The sequence below is a fragment of the Ostrinia furnacalis genome, unplaced genomic scaffold, assembly GCF_004193835.3.
Source record: "Ostrinia furnacalis isolate ACB-3 unplaced genomic scaffold, ASM419383v2 OfSCF2054, whole genome shotgun sequence".
NCBI classification, from domain to species: domain Eukaryota; kingdom Metazoa; phylum Arthropoda; class Insecta; order Lepidoptera; family Crambidae; genus Ostrinia; species Ostrinia furnacalis.
In genome coordinates this window covers 2,168,309-2,186,424 of record NW_021132293.1, presented here as the reverse complement: position 1 = coordinate 2,186,424, position 18,116 = coordinate 2,168,309, and the positions used below count along the sequence as shown (strand labels likewise).

General features: G+C 36.3%; 3 protein-coding genes across 3 annotated transcripts; 1 reads left to right on the top strand and 2 right to left on the bottom strand.

The window, feature by feature from the left end:
- The first annotated feature begins 1,257 nt into the window (after positions 1–1,257).
- On the top strand, positions 1,258–8,959 carry LOC114354545 (uncharacterized). The gene is made up of 4 exons (XM_028306968.1): positions 1,258–1,277; positions 5,083–6,105; positions 7,926–8,072; positions 8,759–8,959. The coding sequence occupies exons 1-2, from the start codon at positions 1,258–1,260 to the stop codon at positions 6,092–6,094; spliced, it is 1,032 nt and encodes a 343-aa protein (XP_028162769.1). The 3' UTR covers positions 6,095–6,105; positions 7,926–8,072; positions 8,759–8,959.
- A 3,049-nt stretch (positions 8,960–12,008) lies between these two features.
- Positions 12,009–13,503, bottom strand: LOC114354582 (uncharacterized). The gene is made up of 3 exons (XM_028307044.1): positions 13,390–13,503; positions 12,767–13,000; positions 12,009–12,300 (listed from the first exon to the last, which is right to left on the bottom strand). The coding sequence occupies exons 1-3, from the start codon at positions 13,429–13,431 to the stop codon at positions 12,034–12,036; spliced, it is 543 nt and encodes a 180-aa protein (XP_028162845.1). The 5' UTR covers positions 13,432–13,503; the 3' UTR covers positions 12,009–12,033.
- A 332-nt stretch (positions 13,504–13,835) lies between these two features.
- Positions 13,836–17,774, bottom strand: LOC114354493 (serendipity locus protein alpha). The gene is made up of 9 exons (XM_028306893.1): positions 17,633–17,774; positions 17,324–17,521; positions 16,970–17,224; positions 16,745–16,864; positions 16,258–16,645; positions 15,749–15,930; positions 15,276–15,468; positions 14,590–15,195; positions 13,836–14,282 (listed from the first exon to the last, which is right to left on the bottom strand). The coding sequence occupies exons 1-9, from the start codon at positions 17,702–17,704 to the stop codon at positions 14,023–14,025; spliced, it is 2,274 nt and encodes a 757-aa protein (XP_028162694.1). The 5' UTR covers positions 17,705–17,774; the 3' UTR covers positions 13,836–14,022.
- Positions 17,775–18,116: the final 342 nt, after the last annotated feature.

Genomic DNA, 18,116 nt, shown 5'->3' with positions numbered 1-18,116 from the left:
AGAAAAAAACAATATTCTGTCTAATTATACTACAGGTTTCAGAAAATGCCAATCAACTCTAAACAACCTAGTCAGTTTGGTGACAAGAATTCAGACTGGATTTTCACAGAAAAAGCTGACCGTAGCATGTTTTATAGACCTGGACAACGCATATAATAATGTAGACATACACAATCTATTGATAACTATGGATAGTATTGGTGTAGGAACACGGATATGTCGGAACTTTCTGAAAGAAAGACATCTAAAAATTCAAATACATAATCTTCAACTATGTAGAACAACCTCCCGAGGACTAGCACAGGGTGATCCATTATCTCCTTTACTATTTAATATTTCCACAGTAGACATATGTAAAAGGATTGAAAACGTCTTTATATCTCAATACGCTGATGATTTTGTCATTTACACCATGGCCAACAACTTAACAGAGGCTAAAATGAACATTCAACCAGCATAAAATTTATTTGATATACTCATTCAGAGAATCGGTTTAAACATATCAGGTAATAAAAGCAAAATATGTATATTTAAAAAAACCAATACGAGAGATNAATTTATTGTACAAAGCCAAAAAAGAGGGAAAATCTCTATCAAAATTAAAATGTAAAGAACTTTTTGTGTGTATGTATGTACTCGTATAACTTTATAAAAATAACTTGAAAGGATCATTACTATTTATAATATGGTCTGCTTACTCGCAGATTGCTGCTTACTTGCTAATATTTTGAGTTTTAAAAATCAGACTAAATAAGTCTAAACTTCTGAGCTACTTAGTAATTAAAAATATTTCTACCGTCAAGAGTTGCTTAAACTAAATCGATAGATTTTTTAAAGTTATTTTATAATCTGTGGCTACTTTTATAATATAAAAACTAAAACATTCATCAACAAACATTATTTTCCAAAACATTAAACAAACCTTCTTTAACCATTTAACGCCTGCAGAAGCTTGTTTATTTACCGCCCGCATAAACTAGCATTCGAGCACACATTGGCCTACGCGAGTGCACACGGCGGTGTATCACAAATTAATGCTCGCCAATGATATACGCGCGCGACGCAGCGAGAATGCGCTCGTGTGCAATCGCGCTAAGCTCTTTTGGGTTAATGTCAGGGAAATAAGGTGGAGAAAATATAGCCAACAAAGCTGCAAAAAAAGAAGGAATTTTGGTGAAAAATGTGTCGTAGTACACGCATTTTTTATTTTTTTTATTGATCTTTTTAATTTAGAGCCGAGGAAAAATACTCATTACGATGAGTTTCAGGAAAATTAGGTACGTCTGATGGTTAATATTAAATTTTTGACTTGTAGCTTGAATGAGAGTGTCCTTTGTCCTCATTAAAATCATCATTTTAGGCCACAAGACTGCTGAACAAAAGCACACTTTATTTGACAAACATAACGAAAATAATTACACGTGGATCAAAGTACAGTATTATTTTCTCCATTAATTTGAATCCGATCGAAATAGCTCTGACCTGAAAAACCCAAACCCATTTCACTGGTCGTCAATATATTACCATAATTTATTATTCGCGAGAGCCGCAGTGATAACACACCCTATCCAAAATTTGCATTCCCAAAACGGCCCTAAACCGTACCGAATCCACCCCGAATCCGCAATTTCAAAAAAGCAATTGCTTTTCCATCTAGCTGACTCGATAATTGCTGGTGATAATTGAGTTTCCCGCCATAAAAATGGTTGTCTACCCGCCCTTTGGTACCCACTTTGTTATTTATATGCTAATGCGCCTGCAGAATGCCATGCACGACTTAGACTCTGCACCTGTTCAATTATAAGGACAACATTCCCCGTCTCACCCTCGTGCATTTTCATAGAGTTTTCTGCATGGAAATTGAGAATTTTGAGCATTCCAGTTGCATCACAAGCATTCCGCGGTAACGTTTGTATAACTTTGAAAGGGAAGCTAAGAAAATGCTTAGGTGTACCGTGTTGTTGAATACTTGAGAGCATTCTTGTACGTTTTGGAAGCCAAAGTTTTGGAGCGAATATTTGAACCCTAAGTTGTGGAATCCACAAAATTAGAGCAAAGTTGAATCCTAAACATTCTGAATGTATTAAAACTAATTTTGTGTGTACACAGTAGGGTGGTCCTTATTCTTACGAAAAAAAATTTTTTTCTTATATTTTGCGGGGCACCACGTAATTTGAATATATACCATATGAAAGTCTTTCATTATTTTTTTTTTAATTTTTACAAGACATTTAGGGGTCGCTACCAAGGTTTGAATTTTAAGTAAAAACACAAAACCTATATTTGTTAGATTCATTTATTTTTAGCCAAAACCAAATAAAAATATTACAAAATTATTGTTGTTGCTATGAACTAAGATATTATGTACAATGTACATTATTTGAATCAATTATTTTTAAGATATGAGTGTTTACTTGTGAATATCTCGACACGTCGGTACCATGGTCGGTACAGAAGAGGGGTTGAGGGAGAAGGGGACAAGAAGTGATTGTCTATTCTATCTATGCGATGTTCATTTGCACCTAAAATGTGATATAAACACTTAAATAAAACATTTATGAAACCATGATTTAAGATCTTCAAAGCTTTTGTAAATATTTTGACAGCTGGTAGCGACCTCTAAATCTTAACCAAAAAAAAAACAAAAAAAGCTAATTTCATATTTAGAGGTATATAATCGAATGAGAAAGTGCCCCGGGGAGAATTCAAAAGTCGAAAAATAAGGACCACCCTAGTACACAGCATGAAACTAGATTTGAACAGTTCCATTAAAGTTGTTTAATAAAAGTTATTTTGTTAGTTTGTAATAGCTAGTGTAACCTAGTATTTACGAGTATGCATTTCTATGCTTTGTAAAACAGTGAAATATGGAATTTTCAGTAAACTTACACAGAGTTATGTAACTAATTAATTCAAAGTTAAATAAATGTGACTTTCGACTATTTCGAAAGCAATTTCACACCTTTATTTTGGTATTTTTATTTGGTACATCAACTAACCGTTTCAGAATTATTGTGGGTTATTGAAGAGGATAATGACGAATATCTTTCAGGCCATCTATAATAATGTAAGCTTTGCAAATTGACTAAAATAACGATACTTACCGGTCTTATCCCAGCATTACAGAGGATTATTACTGCAAACTTCCACGCAACTTCAGCGACAGAACTCCGAAGCGAAGTTTATATTTATCGTATTTTAACACCTAGCGTTCCCGCACCGCATTAGTATTCATAGAAGTCGTCCGATCGGGGAAAGAATTCGCGCCCATCCTAAAGGGGGTCAGAGTAGCCCCCATTTCCTCTTCCCTTTATTTTTCTCCAACAACTTAATGGAGTCGTAAAGAATGGTGTGGCATTTCATTATAATGTATTAACTTTGTCCGGAATGGCTGAGCGATTACGGGCTTCCACTGTTTTTGTTTGACTGTCACTTTGAGACGGTTAAATTCTTTCTATCCCTCTTCAGTCAAACTTCAATGAGGGATGTTGGAACTTTTTCCATTAATCAGGGTTATTTTAATTGATAATAAGGTTGACTTTTGAAAGTTTAATAAGGATTTTAAGCTTTTGGAGTCTGTTGAGAATTTTTTGAAGTTTAGTTTCATAATTTAACTCATTTTTGTTTTGTTGGCGGTTTTTTCTTTTTTAGTTAAATTAGTTCGAGTCCAGAAGACCTAAGTGGTTCAACAATTATTGGTTTTTAGACAATGTAACAGTAATGTTTAAAATAGGATTATAAATGCATGTTCGGGATACAGAAGGACTGGAAAATTTAAAAACAAACTCACATACTCAGTGTGTATTATATTTGCTGGGTAAATTGCATTTCTCGCTGACAACTTTAATCAAATCCATGGGATCCGTCGCTCGCGCGTTCAGCTCACGTCTCCAGCGAAGATCCGAACAATGAGATTTGCTTTAGATAAATTCTAGACCCGGTACAGTCGACATTCCATCTAATTCAATCCCTATATCAACGGAATATGGGCGTAAATTGGCTGGATTTTAGTGGTCCACTGTACAAGAAAGTCGTACGTGAAATACGAAGACGTATTCGACGGTTGATCTAGCTAGTACTTTGTGCACTGATATCTTCATTTCGAAGATTTGAATTTCTTAATTTGTTAAAAGTGTTGGTATGTAGGTATTTGTTTTTTTTTTACTTATTTAGTAGAGTGACGCCAATGCAGCGCTTCCTCATGCCTCTTATTTGAAGGCACCCCTCTCGTGATAGATCAATTTGTTATATTAAACGAGTGGCACCTTGAATGATTTTTTACAATATAAATAGGTATTATAAAACAGAACAAAATTAATAATTAAAAGTCTGAACATAATATTAATTACTTCTTTGTGTTGAGCTGCACCGCGTTTATAAGGTGTACCTTAATTATATTTCGTCGCTCCATTCTTCAGATATAATATTACCTGGTAGTTCCCCTAGCCTACATGGCAACGACGCACTTAAATTTTTAGAGATAAGTCGAATTTTTTCGACAGACAACAGTAGTTTTTTCGATTTTAGACTGGCAACACTAAGTAATAGTCTACCGGTTCTATATTGGCTCACATAAAATTCTAAATCCTATTCTTTGTCTTACTACCGATTTGTGTTCATAATAATCTCTCTTCATAATTTTATTTTTCATACTTTTTTTATTCATACATTTTTATTACTACCATCGGAGCTCATAACAGTTAGTAATCATAATTTTTTTATCAATACTGTTACTACCAAGAACCATTTAAAATACATAATTTTTATTTTCAGATCTTTTTTCTTCATAACATTCATTGATCATATTGTTTTAATTAATAATGTTGTTACTAAGAACATACTTCAACTCATAATGTTGTTGTTCAGAATAATTTACTTTATAACAGACATACTCGTATCTTTAAAAAAATCATATATAATTTAATAGAGTAGATTTAACACAATGGCAAAAAACTAGTTTGATTCAATGATACGGGAATGATACCGGGAGGTTGTTCGCGATAACAACACGAAGGCTTAGCATCATCACGATAAACATATTCTAAAATTAGAATTATGTAAATAGTGATAAAATTAACCAAGTCATGTCTTGTCTACAGACGCTGACATCGTTAACCCCGAGGAAATCGAGGGGCATCCTCCAGAAGAAGACGATGCATCATCGGTCGAGGAGTTGGTGGATGTTTGCGCTCCTGAAGTACCTGCAGATATCCCCAACACCGAGGAAACCGTCGAACTGCCTAATGTAGCGGAACCAGCCTCTGCGCCCAGCGCAGAAGAGCCACCCCCGATCACCCCAGAGTTAGATCCCAATATATTAGCGGCCCTAGGGGAAATCGTTGATGAATCCCCAGATTTTGGCGAAAAAATCCACGATAGCTTAGCTAAAATATGGACACCTTTGTTAAAAAAGGGTTTATTAAAAGAAAACCGCGATAAATTATTAAAGGATTACCTTATACCCGAAAATTGCCCCCTTCTAAAGTCACCGACTTTAAATCCCGAAATTATGGCTGCCATTCCCGAAACCGGGAGATTTCGAGACAAAAAAATTTGTTCTTCGCAAAATCAATTAGGAGTAGGCATTTCTGCCATTAATAGAGGCCTTAACACGTTGCTTACATCTGATAAAAAGATCGAAGCAATAAAATGTATCAGTGACGGTTGTCGCTTACTGTCAGATCTGCATCACCAACAAACCGAAACAAGGAAAAAATTCATCACCCCCTGCTTAGACAAAGGTTTCTTGCAATTGATTCAAGTCGCGGAACGCGACGACACCCTATATGGTAATAATTTATCCGAAAAAATCAAGGCTTCAAAAGCTATCACGACTCAGAGTCAACAAATAAAAAAGAATACGGTTACTCCTAAACCATCCGTAGCCCAAACTGTAACTCGGGCCAACAGCCAGGGAAACTGGCAGGGCCCTCCTCGTTTTTCGCAGAACAGGGGGGGGCGCGGAGGTTACAAGAGAACCAACCCACGGGGTCAACAAACCTCTACGCAGACATCTCAAGCGCAATCACAACCAAAACCTTATCAACAAACCAAGACTCGGGGGACGTCTCGGCAACCTCATCACCAGACGTAGGACCATCTCAGGTACATGCAGGAAGGCTTCAATATTTTTATAAACATTGGCTTAATATTACTAATAATAGTCAAATTCTTAACTGGATTAGATACGGTATTGACATTCCATTCGAAAAAGATTTTTGTCAAACCGATTTTGTTAGCCCTACTTTTAGTGCACAAGAAAAATGTGATATGGTACTCGCTATTCAAAAACTTTTAGACTTGGGTGCCGTATCCATATGTAAGCCCGATGTCGATCAGTACATCTCAAAGATATTCTTAGCACCGAAACCCAACGGCGATAAGCGGTTTATTCTAAACCTTAAATCTTTAAACCGATATATAACCAAATCACATTTTAAGATGGAAGACCATAGAACAGTTGCAAAATTAATTTCGAAAGATTGCTTTTTAGCTACAATCGACCTTAAAGAGGCATATTTATTAGTACCTGTAAATATGAGTTTCCGAAAATATTTACGTTTTCAGTTCGAAAATCCTAAATCAAATTTGACTACGTACGAATTTAACGCAATGCCCTATGGTCTTTGCATAGCACCTAGAATTTTTACTAAAATCATGAAAGAAATAGTAAAATTTCTTAGGAATCAAGGTTTTCAATCCGTCATCTACCTTGATGACATACTTTGTATCGGTTGCGATTATAATGAGTGTCTAAATAATGTAAAGAAGACCCTGCAATTACTAACTGACCTCGGATTCATAATCAATACCGACAAAAGCTGTTTAGAACCTAAACAGAAATGTAAGTTCTTAGGCTTTTATTTTGATACCACAAACTTGACTATCTCACTGCCCGACGAAAAACGCAAAAAGATTGCACAATTAATACAAAGGTTTTCTAAACTGCCCACATGCACAATTAGGGAATTTTCTCAGCTTATAGGAGTACTAGTAGCAGCTTGTCCAGCAGTCAAGTACGGTTTTTTGTACACCAAAACATTAGAAAGACAAAAATATCTGATGTTAAATAATAATAATAACAATTACAATTCAAAAGTGAAACTTCCCGAGTGTATTTTGAATGATCTGAACTGGTGGGACCAACAAGTTTTTAAATGTAAAAACGATTTAAATGTCACGAATTTTGAATTCGAAATCTTTACAGACGCATCTAAGACAGGTTGGGGGGCTTCCTGTAAAAATACTCGGGTGCATGGAGCATGGAAAACGAATGAAAGATCATTACATATAAATTACTTAGAGTTGTTAGCAATTTACTTGGCATTAAAAACCATTGCTCGAAACGTAACAAATTGTGCAATCTTATTGCGTATCGATAATACTACAGCTCTTAGCTATATTAACCGAATGGGAGGCATACAATTCCCCCATTTGAATGACCTATCCAGACAAATTTGGCAATGGTGCGAGAAGCGTAATATAACATTATTTGGTTCGTATATTAATACTAAAGATAATAAAGAGGCTGATATTGAATCTAGAAAACAAAACCCTGACACAGAATGGGGATTGACGGACGATGTGTTTGGAAAAATTGTTTCTAAACTTGGTAAACCCAATATTGATTTATTCGCTTCCCGCATCAATGCCAAATGCGAAACTTATGTTTCATGGTTTCCAGACCCTGATGCTTTATGTGTAGATGCATTTACCATTTCCTGGAAAGATTATTATTTCTACGCGTTTCCCCCTTTTCCCTTACTACTGAAGTGTTTACAGAAAATTATCCATGACCAAGCTGTAGGCATCTTAGTTTTCCCTAAGTGGCCATCACAGCCATGGTATCCGCTAATGAAACGCTTATTAGTTTCCGATATAATTTATTTTAAGCCAGATGAAAACTTTCTTCAATCCTGTTTCAGGAATACACCTCCATACCGACTGCATCATCATCTTACATTGGCTGCAGCGAAACTCTCCGGAAGGCGTTTTTAAACCGCAATATCCCACCAGAAGCCATAAATCTGATGTTAGCTTCACTCTCAAATAACACTAAAAAACAGTACAATGTAAGTTATAAAGCCTGGTGGCAGTTCTGTGAGAGTAGACATATAAACAGTTTTCAATCTTCTGTCCCTGAAGTTATATCTTTTTTGACCCAAGAATTTCATAAGGGCGCTAGCTATGGAACTATTAACAATCACAGATCTGCTCTCTCTTTGTTACTAGGAAATGACTTAGGTTCTAATGAGTGCATAAAGCGTCTTCTAAAAGGTGTCTTCAAGTCAAAGCCTCTGAAGCCCAAATACTCCCATACGTGGGATCCGCAATTAGTACTTACCTTAATAGCAAATTGGTATCCAAACAAAGAGATCACTCTTGAAAAACTAACAAAAAAGTTAGTGACTCTTCTAGCACTATGCACCGCTCAAAGAGTTCAAACCTTATCCTTAATTAAATTAGATAACATCAAAGTCCTATCTAATGGTATCACAATAAGTATCACAGATATAATTAAAACTTCAGCGCCTGGTCGTGACCAACCGCTTCTCTTTTTACCCTTTTTCGAAGAAAACTTAAAAATTTGTCCAGCTACAGTACTTCAAGACTATATTAGTTGTACAGAAAATATTAGAAACTCAAATAATTTGCTGCTATCTTTCAAAAAACCTCATAAACCGATTTCTCCCCAGACCATCAGTAGATGGTTAAAATCAGTATTATCCGAGAGTGGAATAGATGTTTCAATTTTCAGTGCGCACAGTACACGGCACGCATCAACCTCTACGGCCAGTTCCGCGGGTGTATGCATCGAAACTATTCGTAAAGCAGCTGGGTGGACCAATAATCATACTTTTGCAAAATTCTATCGATTAAATATAATTACAAAAAATGTATTTGCGGAATCAGTTTGTTTTCGCCCTTAAGTTATACTTTTGGTTATGCGAATGGTTATATTGTTATCATTAGATATTGATTACAATAACTATAGTCAATAATTATAAAAAGAAATATTGTATTTTCTTTATTTTCATTTATAAAAATAAATAAAACCAACATGTTAATGTTATTAATGTTTTTTTATTGTGATATGCATTACACACCATTGTTTAGTCCTAACAAAATCATTTCTCTAAAGGTCTACCAGGTAATATTATATCTGAAGAATGGAGCGACGAAATATAATATGTGATCAAATGAACTTCAAAGTGAAGTTCGATCATTATTATATGAGTCGCTCCATTCGAAGATATAACAACCCAGCCCACCCTACCCAATTTAATGATTTTGTTAAGAACTTAATGCAATCTCTAAAAATGAATGAGGTAGCAGAGCGAGTGAGTGAGTGAAGGTAGACTTTTTTTTATCCACAACGAGGAAGCTCTTGACCTGTATCTCACCTGATGTTAAGTGACGATCAGGCCGAAGGTGGAAGCGAGCTTCGCCCGGAATCCTCAACCACGGAGGAACTGGCTATCTTACCTCTAACTGTCGGAACACAATAATGCTGTTAACATTGTTGTTATGGCGACAGACTTAGGTAAGATGGTGGTAGCTAGCCAGGCGGACTTAGAACAAGCCCTACCACCAACCAAACCGAACAGAAAAATCTGCCCCCACTGGGAATCGAACCCGGGACCTCTGCGTCTGAAGCAGGTGGTCTAACCACTAGACCACAGAGGCGGTTAAGACTCGTAGGTTTCTTCCTTCAATTAGGTGAATCCAATACCACTTACAGGGCTACAGACATACCAAATGATTCATGTACGAGTCCGAAGCTAATTGACCGCTATGGGAGCTCTCCATTTCACCATGAGTGATTTATGGGTGACCTTAGAAGCTCGTATAACTAACTCGCAATCTTTTGCGGTTTTCTCCACGTTTCAGAATCATCTCTAGGGATTTTTGTAAGATAAAATGTTCGATGGTTCGACTTTCAGTCATGTACGCTTTAAATTACCCCCATCATCAAGCTTAGTTATGCATAATAGTATCGGATCTTTTCGTGTTAGATATAAGGGTTACTTGCTAAATTTACAAAAGGTATCTTAAATTATTTAAAAAAAAGTAGGTATTTAGTTCAGTATATCATAATATCACCATTATTATTTTTTCTGGGACCTACCATTTGTCATTATTATTCTTACGCATGAATATTTTGATTATTTTTTCGCTTGGTGTGCGGACGAAGGTGCATCGTGTTAAACGCTTTGACATCATAATTACTTTCTTGTGATGGGAGCTATTTTGCAATCGGAGTGTGTAGCCTGATGTGCTGTCGACTGTACCTACCTAGTCTTTGTTCATTAAGTAACAGTGTTGTATCCTTCGCCAGTAAGGAAGTCGGTGTGTTTTTTTAGTGATAACTGTGTTACTTGTACTGCAACCGGAGTAGTATTGCTGTGTTATAGCAGTGCCTCTTGCCCTCCGAGTATCCACGGAAGACCAGCGTCGTGGTGTCCCTTACGACACATCGACATGATGCTGAGTGGATACCGTTTCGGTGACACGCACATTAGGTACTATCGAGGACTCGAACGCCTTGACACCTTAAGGGCCTAAATTGTTTGCACACACACGCCTGATTAAACTCCGCCCCCGTTCATTCATGTTTCGGGTCTAAGCAGCGTCGGCGCATCACTGTAGATGTTTGCCCTAGCAAACCAAGCTCTATGTAAAGCACTTAGGATTGAGTATTGCTTATTACCCGCATCCGTAGCGCTCGTTTGGCAACGTCGCATTTTAGTCAATTTGAAACTACAAAATATTATATGAGGCTTCGTGTAAAATTTGAACTAGCGATTGCCCGCTCGGGTCACAAAATTGCTATCGCACATTCCGAGGTAACTATGCAATTTCCCGAGAAAAAAGTAGCCCTTTCTACAATTATTGTTGATATTATGAGTGTAAATCTCATGATATTAGTTTAGCTAGTTAGGGTGAGAAATACAAAATTATGCAGTTACTTAAGAATTTTACTTATTTAATAGGTATTTAATTTATTCGGAACTTATAATTTAAAACAATATGTTATTGAATTAATTGATAAAGAGTTAAGGAATATTTGTGGCTTAAAAACAATTATTGTAAGATCTGGCTAAAACTTTCTTAAATCTTGTTTGTAACCAAATTCTATTATTAAAATTCTAAGGCTGAGTTGCACCATCTTACTTTAACTTTAACAAACGTCAAAATTCTGTCAAACTCCATACAAAAAGCACCGGTTACCGTTATAGCTACGGTCAAAGTTAGGTGGTGCAACTCAGCCTAAAACTAAGAAAGATTGAAGAAAAAGAAACATTTCGTTTTAAACCCTAACCGTATGACAATAAAGTGCACAATGGTATTTCGTATTGCAACCTAAGCCCTGATTGTCTCTTATTGGTCGTAGTAAAAATATAGTAAAATGCGTAACCAATTAGAGACGGGGTGAGCACGTGACCGGAGCGATGCGCTTACGCTAAAATTTCTACAAAGTGGTCAGGCGGAAGAGTCCCCGATAGTACCTACTCTCTTTACTTTTGTTAAATATTTTTGATGTTGTTTAGTGTCGCTGAATAAAATATTCATTTTCATTTTCATTTCATAATACCTTTGAATTTTGTTTTTTACCTTCAAAAGCCTTCTTTGAAATACCTGTACATAATATACCTACCTAAATAAGTACCTAAGATTTTAATAAATAGTCAAAATAACATTATAACAAACAAGTTGTGTTTATTTACAAAACTAAAGGACCTCTGCTTCAGTTTATAGGTGAATTCGGTTACGTGTACCTACTAGTGTATGAACTACAATAGTTTATTGATATTATCGAGACTGTTTTTAAAATGTCACTCGTACGTTAAAAATGTAGGAATACCTAAAGGAACTATTTTTAGTTGTTACTCGTACTATCTATATGTATAATGTACCTACAAATAAATAAAATAGAAGTTTAGTTTGTAAGTAAACCAGTATTTATTCGAAATAATAAAGTAAGGTCTACTTATATTCATTACGTCTAAAATAAATTAAAAACAATCCAGATCACATACTTCCTTCGATGGCATCTACATTAGAGACTGCAGGCTGAATTTCGTCAGTTATGGTGGCATTATTATATATACTGTGATTATTGGGTAGTATGTCAGTTTGTGAGGTCTCCAGTCCTTCCTTCTGGCACTTCTCGCCGCGGATGTATGAACACACGCCGTTGTAACAGTACGGGCGGCGGCCGTAGCAGATGGCTTTCAAAGCAAAGTTGCCCGCCATGCAGTGCAGAGATTCGCCGCAACCGACACAGGTGTAGCCCCTCTGAAATGAATGATATAAACATTTATGGCGAGTCTTAATGTAAGTAGTATGCGCCACGAGTGAGTCATGTAATTGGCCTTCATCTGGGCACGTATGAATATAAAATAAGTATGTTTATTAAAACTTCATCTGGTGGTGACTTCTTTCAAGTACCTACCCGCGATTCGAAACGCAGTAAATCAATTGTTACTGCAGCCTCATGCTACCGCTTAGGGTTTGATGGGTCCGTAATTTAAATGAAATGAGGTTTAAAACAAATAAAAAATGTATCTATGTAGGTACTTAAAAGTATTGTTTACAGTTTACAGGATAAGGTTACAGGGTTATCCAAGTCAATCTACCAACATGTTTGATTTCTTTCAAACACTGTGCGCAAGCATCCTAAAGGTTAACTGGTAGAGAATGCCACACCACACACACCGAATTTTGTGTGCAATAAAGATTTTAAATAAAAAAAAATAAATACCTCAGATAACGAGTCACACGTCGTGGGGATCCAGTAAAGGACCCTCGCTTGAGGGTCTTCATCATCGTCGGCCTCCGCCGAGGCTGGGTCGCGTCGCTCTGAAGGGGTGGAGGATCCATTGGAGTAGCCCCACGAGAACCTCGAAGGAATGTTCGGAGTCGAAAACTCATCTGAGGTATCATGAGGTGCGACGTCGGTTTCACCAGATTCTGCTGAATTCAAACCTAGCGACATCTGCAATAAATATACGAGTATTAGTATTCATGTAATATGCATCTGATTTTCAACACATTTTAGGGCCTCCGCTAAAACTCGCGCGAACATCCACGTGCGCTGCAGAACCGCGCGCGGGCACTCCCGTGACTGTTAGAAAAAGCTTTCCGTAGACACGCTAAAAATATTCGTCAATAAAGGATTCGTGAATACGATTTTCCTTTGAAAAATTTACTGCCTCATGCAATTAGTAGCGAACTAATTTAAAACATTGTTTTTACCTCCAAAGCTGTAGTCAGGGCAGTCGCTCGGAAAGCAAGATGTCATGGGCTCAATCCCAAATTTCCTATTATTTCTAAGCTTCAAGTTCAAGTTAACTCAATCACTTTAGAAATGCAATTAAACCTCACCAAGTGTATCAGAAATAACTGCACAACTCTTGTCAGATCCATGGCCAAACACCTAGAATACTGTGATATCTTCAGTCAATTTAAAATATGGGTAAACTGAACAGTATCGTACGATGTGCGTGAACCAACTAACAGCAACACTTTTATAGAGTCGGTTAGAAAATATGCTAATCTTATTCTAGTTGGAGCATCTCCTTCCTTAGTAGCAAGTGTGTACTTTCAATTTTGTCGCGTGTCTTTGCTGATATTATGATCAGTAGTTCAATTTCCGACACATTAAGTACGCAAGAAATTATGATGTCATGTGTTTTTCTAGCAATAATTTGTGGCTGAATTGGTCTAGTCTCCAGCCTTGGGGAAATGTAGGTACATAATCAATAAAAATAATGCTTATAAAAATGTATAAAATAATTTTAATGTAAACATAGATTTCAAAACATCTTATACATAAATGGCGACTGAAAGTAACACTAAATGGACGGATGTTATCAATTAGGAAACTTATCAATACATTATTAAAACTTAATACTATCAATATTTTAAAATCAGAAGTTCTTTAGAACCTCAGTAAAAATTATAAAATCAGATATCAGTTATAAAATATTTTACAAAAATCTGACCATGTGATAATTATTACAAATGCGTTTCAAATTCTGAATTTCTTAAGCTGTTGAGTTTACTTTCTACTAAGTCCAAATCGCTTATCCTCTCAAGTGTGTTGATACTCGAGGGCTGAGTCTCGTTTGATATATTTGACGTCGAAATATCACCGAATGATTCCTGATGAATAGGCGCTGACGATTCATCCACACGATCTTTAGTCGTATTGGGCCACATATATTTTCTAGGACTCGAAAATGTAGTCGTAATATCGTTAATTTGATTTAGAATTTCTGAAACAGAAAAATACTCATATATCATAAATGCTATCGTATTTGCACTCACCACTTGGCGCAACTGCTGAATATGGTCTTGTCACGCGCTATTGGCGCCAACTGGTGAGCGCTACGTTTTCCTGTCCGTAATCATCGTGTAGGCAGGCCTCCAAGTAGATGGACTGTCTATTTGGTAAATGATGCGGACATCGCAGGACCGGTCGTTGTGGATATCCATGAGACAAGCCTTTGGCCAGCCATGGACGGCACTAAGTTGAAACAAACACTAAGGACATTTTTATCATAAAGAGTAATATTCACACACCTGATATCTGCAAACTAGCAGATCTATCCAGCAGTTGGCTCTCCCTCTCATCATCCACATCAAATGTGTTGTTCATTTTCTTCAAGAACGGCAATTCACACTTATTGGTGAAAATCGCTTTTCTCAATGACAAATTTCCTGAGGGGAATGGTTTTCTCTCTTTCTGAACATTGAAAAGTTCACTAACTTGAGCAGAGAAGCTAAGTTCATCGTTTAAACTTTTTTTTATCTGTAAATGCTTGGTCAGTTTTGATAGGAACATATTCCTAGTAGAACTCTGGACGTTGCTAGTTCGGGCAAAGACACTTCTTGTCAAATTATTCCCAGGTTTTCTGCAGTTGGTATATGTTTGCGTGTTAACCCCATAATGTATTGTATGGGTGTAATTTTTATTAACAGGTGCTTCTTCCTCACCGAAAAATTGCTCATCCGTGTCTTTTGGATGAAGCAATGCATTGATTTTTTTCACAATGCTGTACAGCAGTTTAATGCGAGTCATAAAACTCTCGAAAGTCACTTTGTGCTGATTGACTTTTATTTCTGCTTCTAGAAATGAGTTTCCGTTTGTAGTAAAGAAATTCGAAACTGTCTTGCATTCCTTGCTAGCTAGAATTGTGAAAAAGAAATTGATTTACATTACAGTAAAATATTTTGACAAAGGTTTTTAGATAAGACTCCCATCATACCTCTATTTAAATTTTCCAAAAGTTTGTCCAAATCTTCATAAGGGGCAATGGCGTCAGGTTCGTACTTCTTGTAAATTGAGAAAAAGTCATAAACCATAGTTCCTATGTTCATCACAATCCATATTTCTTGTCTATCATGGCTATCCTTGTTTTGCAGTCCCAGTAACAGTTCATGCATGTATTGTTTACATTTCTAAGAAAAAAAAATTACAGTGTTAGGACCGGTTTAGCAAAAACGGAAAAATTCGCGACTTTTGTCTTCTTTTTTGACTCCTCAAAATACAACATACTATTTGCCAGTGTCTTTTTAACATGCAGCAGTCTAGGTGCTTTGTAATTTTTAATGATTCTACAGAAATTGCTGTATTAATAATTTTACTTCATTTTCTTGCTTACTTATCCCATTATTCTAGCTGATGGATCCATTTAATACATTGTAATTGTATATTGACATAGAAAAAATTGTTGGGTACCTCAACAAATGCAACTGGATCGACAATCAAGAAGACAGTGTCTCTAATCTCCATTACTTCCTGCTTCCAAATGTTAATGAGGAGCTGTGTGTGGAGCCCATTGGGAGAGGTCATGACTGCCGGCACCAAATGAGGATCCAAAGCCTCTAGGCTTGACAAACAACTTCGAAGAGTCAGTATCCCTGAAAACCACAATAAACCGAATAAGTTTTGTCTTGGCAGTATTTAAAAAAAAAACTGTCTGCCTATACCAGTGGTTCTTAACCTTTAAGTCACGAGGGACTATTTTACCAAATTTCTGTCTTGTCAGGGACCACTTATTTTTTTTTAATCCAAAGTGGAGGTCGGCTTCTCGCCGCACAGCGGGCGAACCGTTTGCGTTGTGTTGACTCGACTCATCACGTCATGTCACTTGTTTATTACGATGTCTTCCTGGACCACTTGGAATGCCTCCAGCGACCACCAGTGGTCCGCGGACCACCGGTTAAGAACCACTGGCCTATACATACTTTTTTGGTCCGAAGAACATGACACAGCAAAGGATCCTATTTGCACAAGTCTCTCATTGTACAAATCAAAGTCTTCTACAATAGTACATTTCTCATCAGAGTTATCTGCTGAATGGCATGGACAAGAATTGTGTTCTTTGTCGTCAAAATGGTTCTTCAAAATATCCACAGGAGATGAGCAGTTGACATAGCAATGTATCAACAAGGCTAACAACGCAGTGTTAGTATTGGTCTCCAAGACGTAGAGCACATCTTTTAAAACGTCAATTAGTATGTTCACATTTGAAGGCTTGATTGGCAGTTTCAAATTGTCTGGTGTAATTTTTATACTTGCACTAATATCTTCGTCAGTTAACTCATTGAATAATGCTTTAGTTTCTCTCAAGACCTGGAATCAGAGAAAAATACATACATTTTTATGTTTACTAATATTTGGACCCAAATAAAACATATTCTATCTATTCTTTGTCTCAAGGAATGTACATACCACTTGACAGCGAGCCTTTAGAATGGTCTGATCTTCAGCCAAACAATATTTACACAGTGTCATAGCTGAGAGTAGCAGCTCATCGATGCACATATGCAGTGAAGTTGCATTCTGAACCATCTGGAATTAGAAATAAGTAAAATGCAGATGGAATCAGCTATCAATACAGTTTATGCAAAAAATATTTATAGTAAGATTATTATCTAACATAGGTACAACACTTACAACTTCTTTCCACTCATTATAAACCAAATCATTGTTCTTATAGTCTGTTCTGTACACATTTTCAGCTAGTTTGCTAAGGATGTCAAAAGTGTAGTCAATCCAATTGACAAAATACATTGGTGTCACAAACATGGCATCCTCACTCAGATCCTCTCTATCTTCAGGATTTCGCTCACATCTATCCAAGTTCTTCTCAACAGCAGACAGCTTAGTGAGGCACCATGATAGCCTTTCAAATATAAATTGGCGACTTTCCTGAAATAAAAACAATATCATAAATAACACCAACATACTTAATATTGATAACCACAGTAATAAGGTTTATTTATTTACACTTAGGTCATACATTCCTACCTGTAAACATTCACCATGTTTATGTTCCACTTTTAAGACATCAAAGAAGTTAACTATACATTTCTTTATCTGACTTGAAGTAAGCAGGAAAACATTTCTTATTTTCACAATTTCTTCCTCCAAATCGCGGTCATTTAAGGCTTGTAACTGCGACCGAAGTTTTTGTAGTACAGGACAAATTCTGTCTAATAGGAAATCCTGTTGATTTAATTAAGACTTGTAGACAAAAATAGAAACGTATAATACATTTTTAGGATATTTTATAGTCTAATGATTTATAAAATTATTGTATGTTAAAAACTTTCTTACCACAACATATTTTGTTGCGGCTCGAGTATCATGTGAAACTTTTGAAACTTCATTGTAAAGGTCCGCGTTCATCTCAGCTTTTATAAAATATGGTTCCAATAGTTATGTATTAATTAAAAGGCAAAAGCCAAAAAACTTTTTACAAAATATACCACAAGTTTTTAAATTCCAACTGTGAAAATAATGACAATAATGACATTGACAGTTAAGACTTAAGACAGCTAGATTTCTTTCATGGAGCTACTAATAGTGGAGATCATAGAGAAAAGTAATGTGGAGATGAACTATGCTGGCGCGTATTCATGACTATTTTATCTGCTATTTTACAGAGAGCAGAAATGCTCTCTGCTATTTTAGGAAAAATGCAAAAAAATCATCTTAATTTTTGCCTACGATGGCGCTAATTTGTAATGTCTCCAATTCATTCTCGTTTCGCTCCATTCTCATTCCAGCTGATGTGTAATTCGGTATTACGATAAAGTTA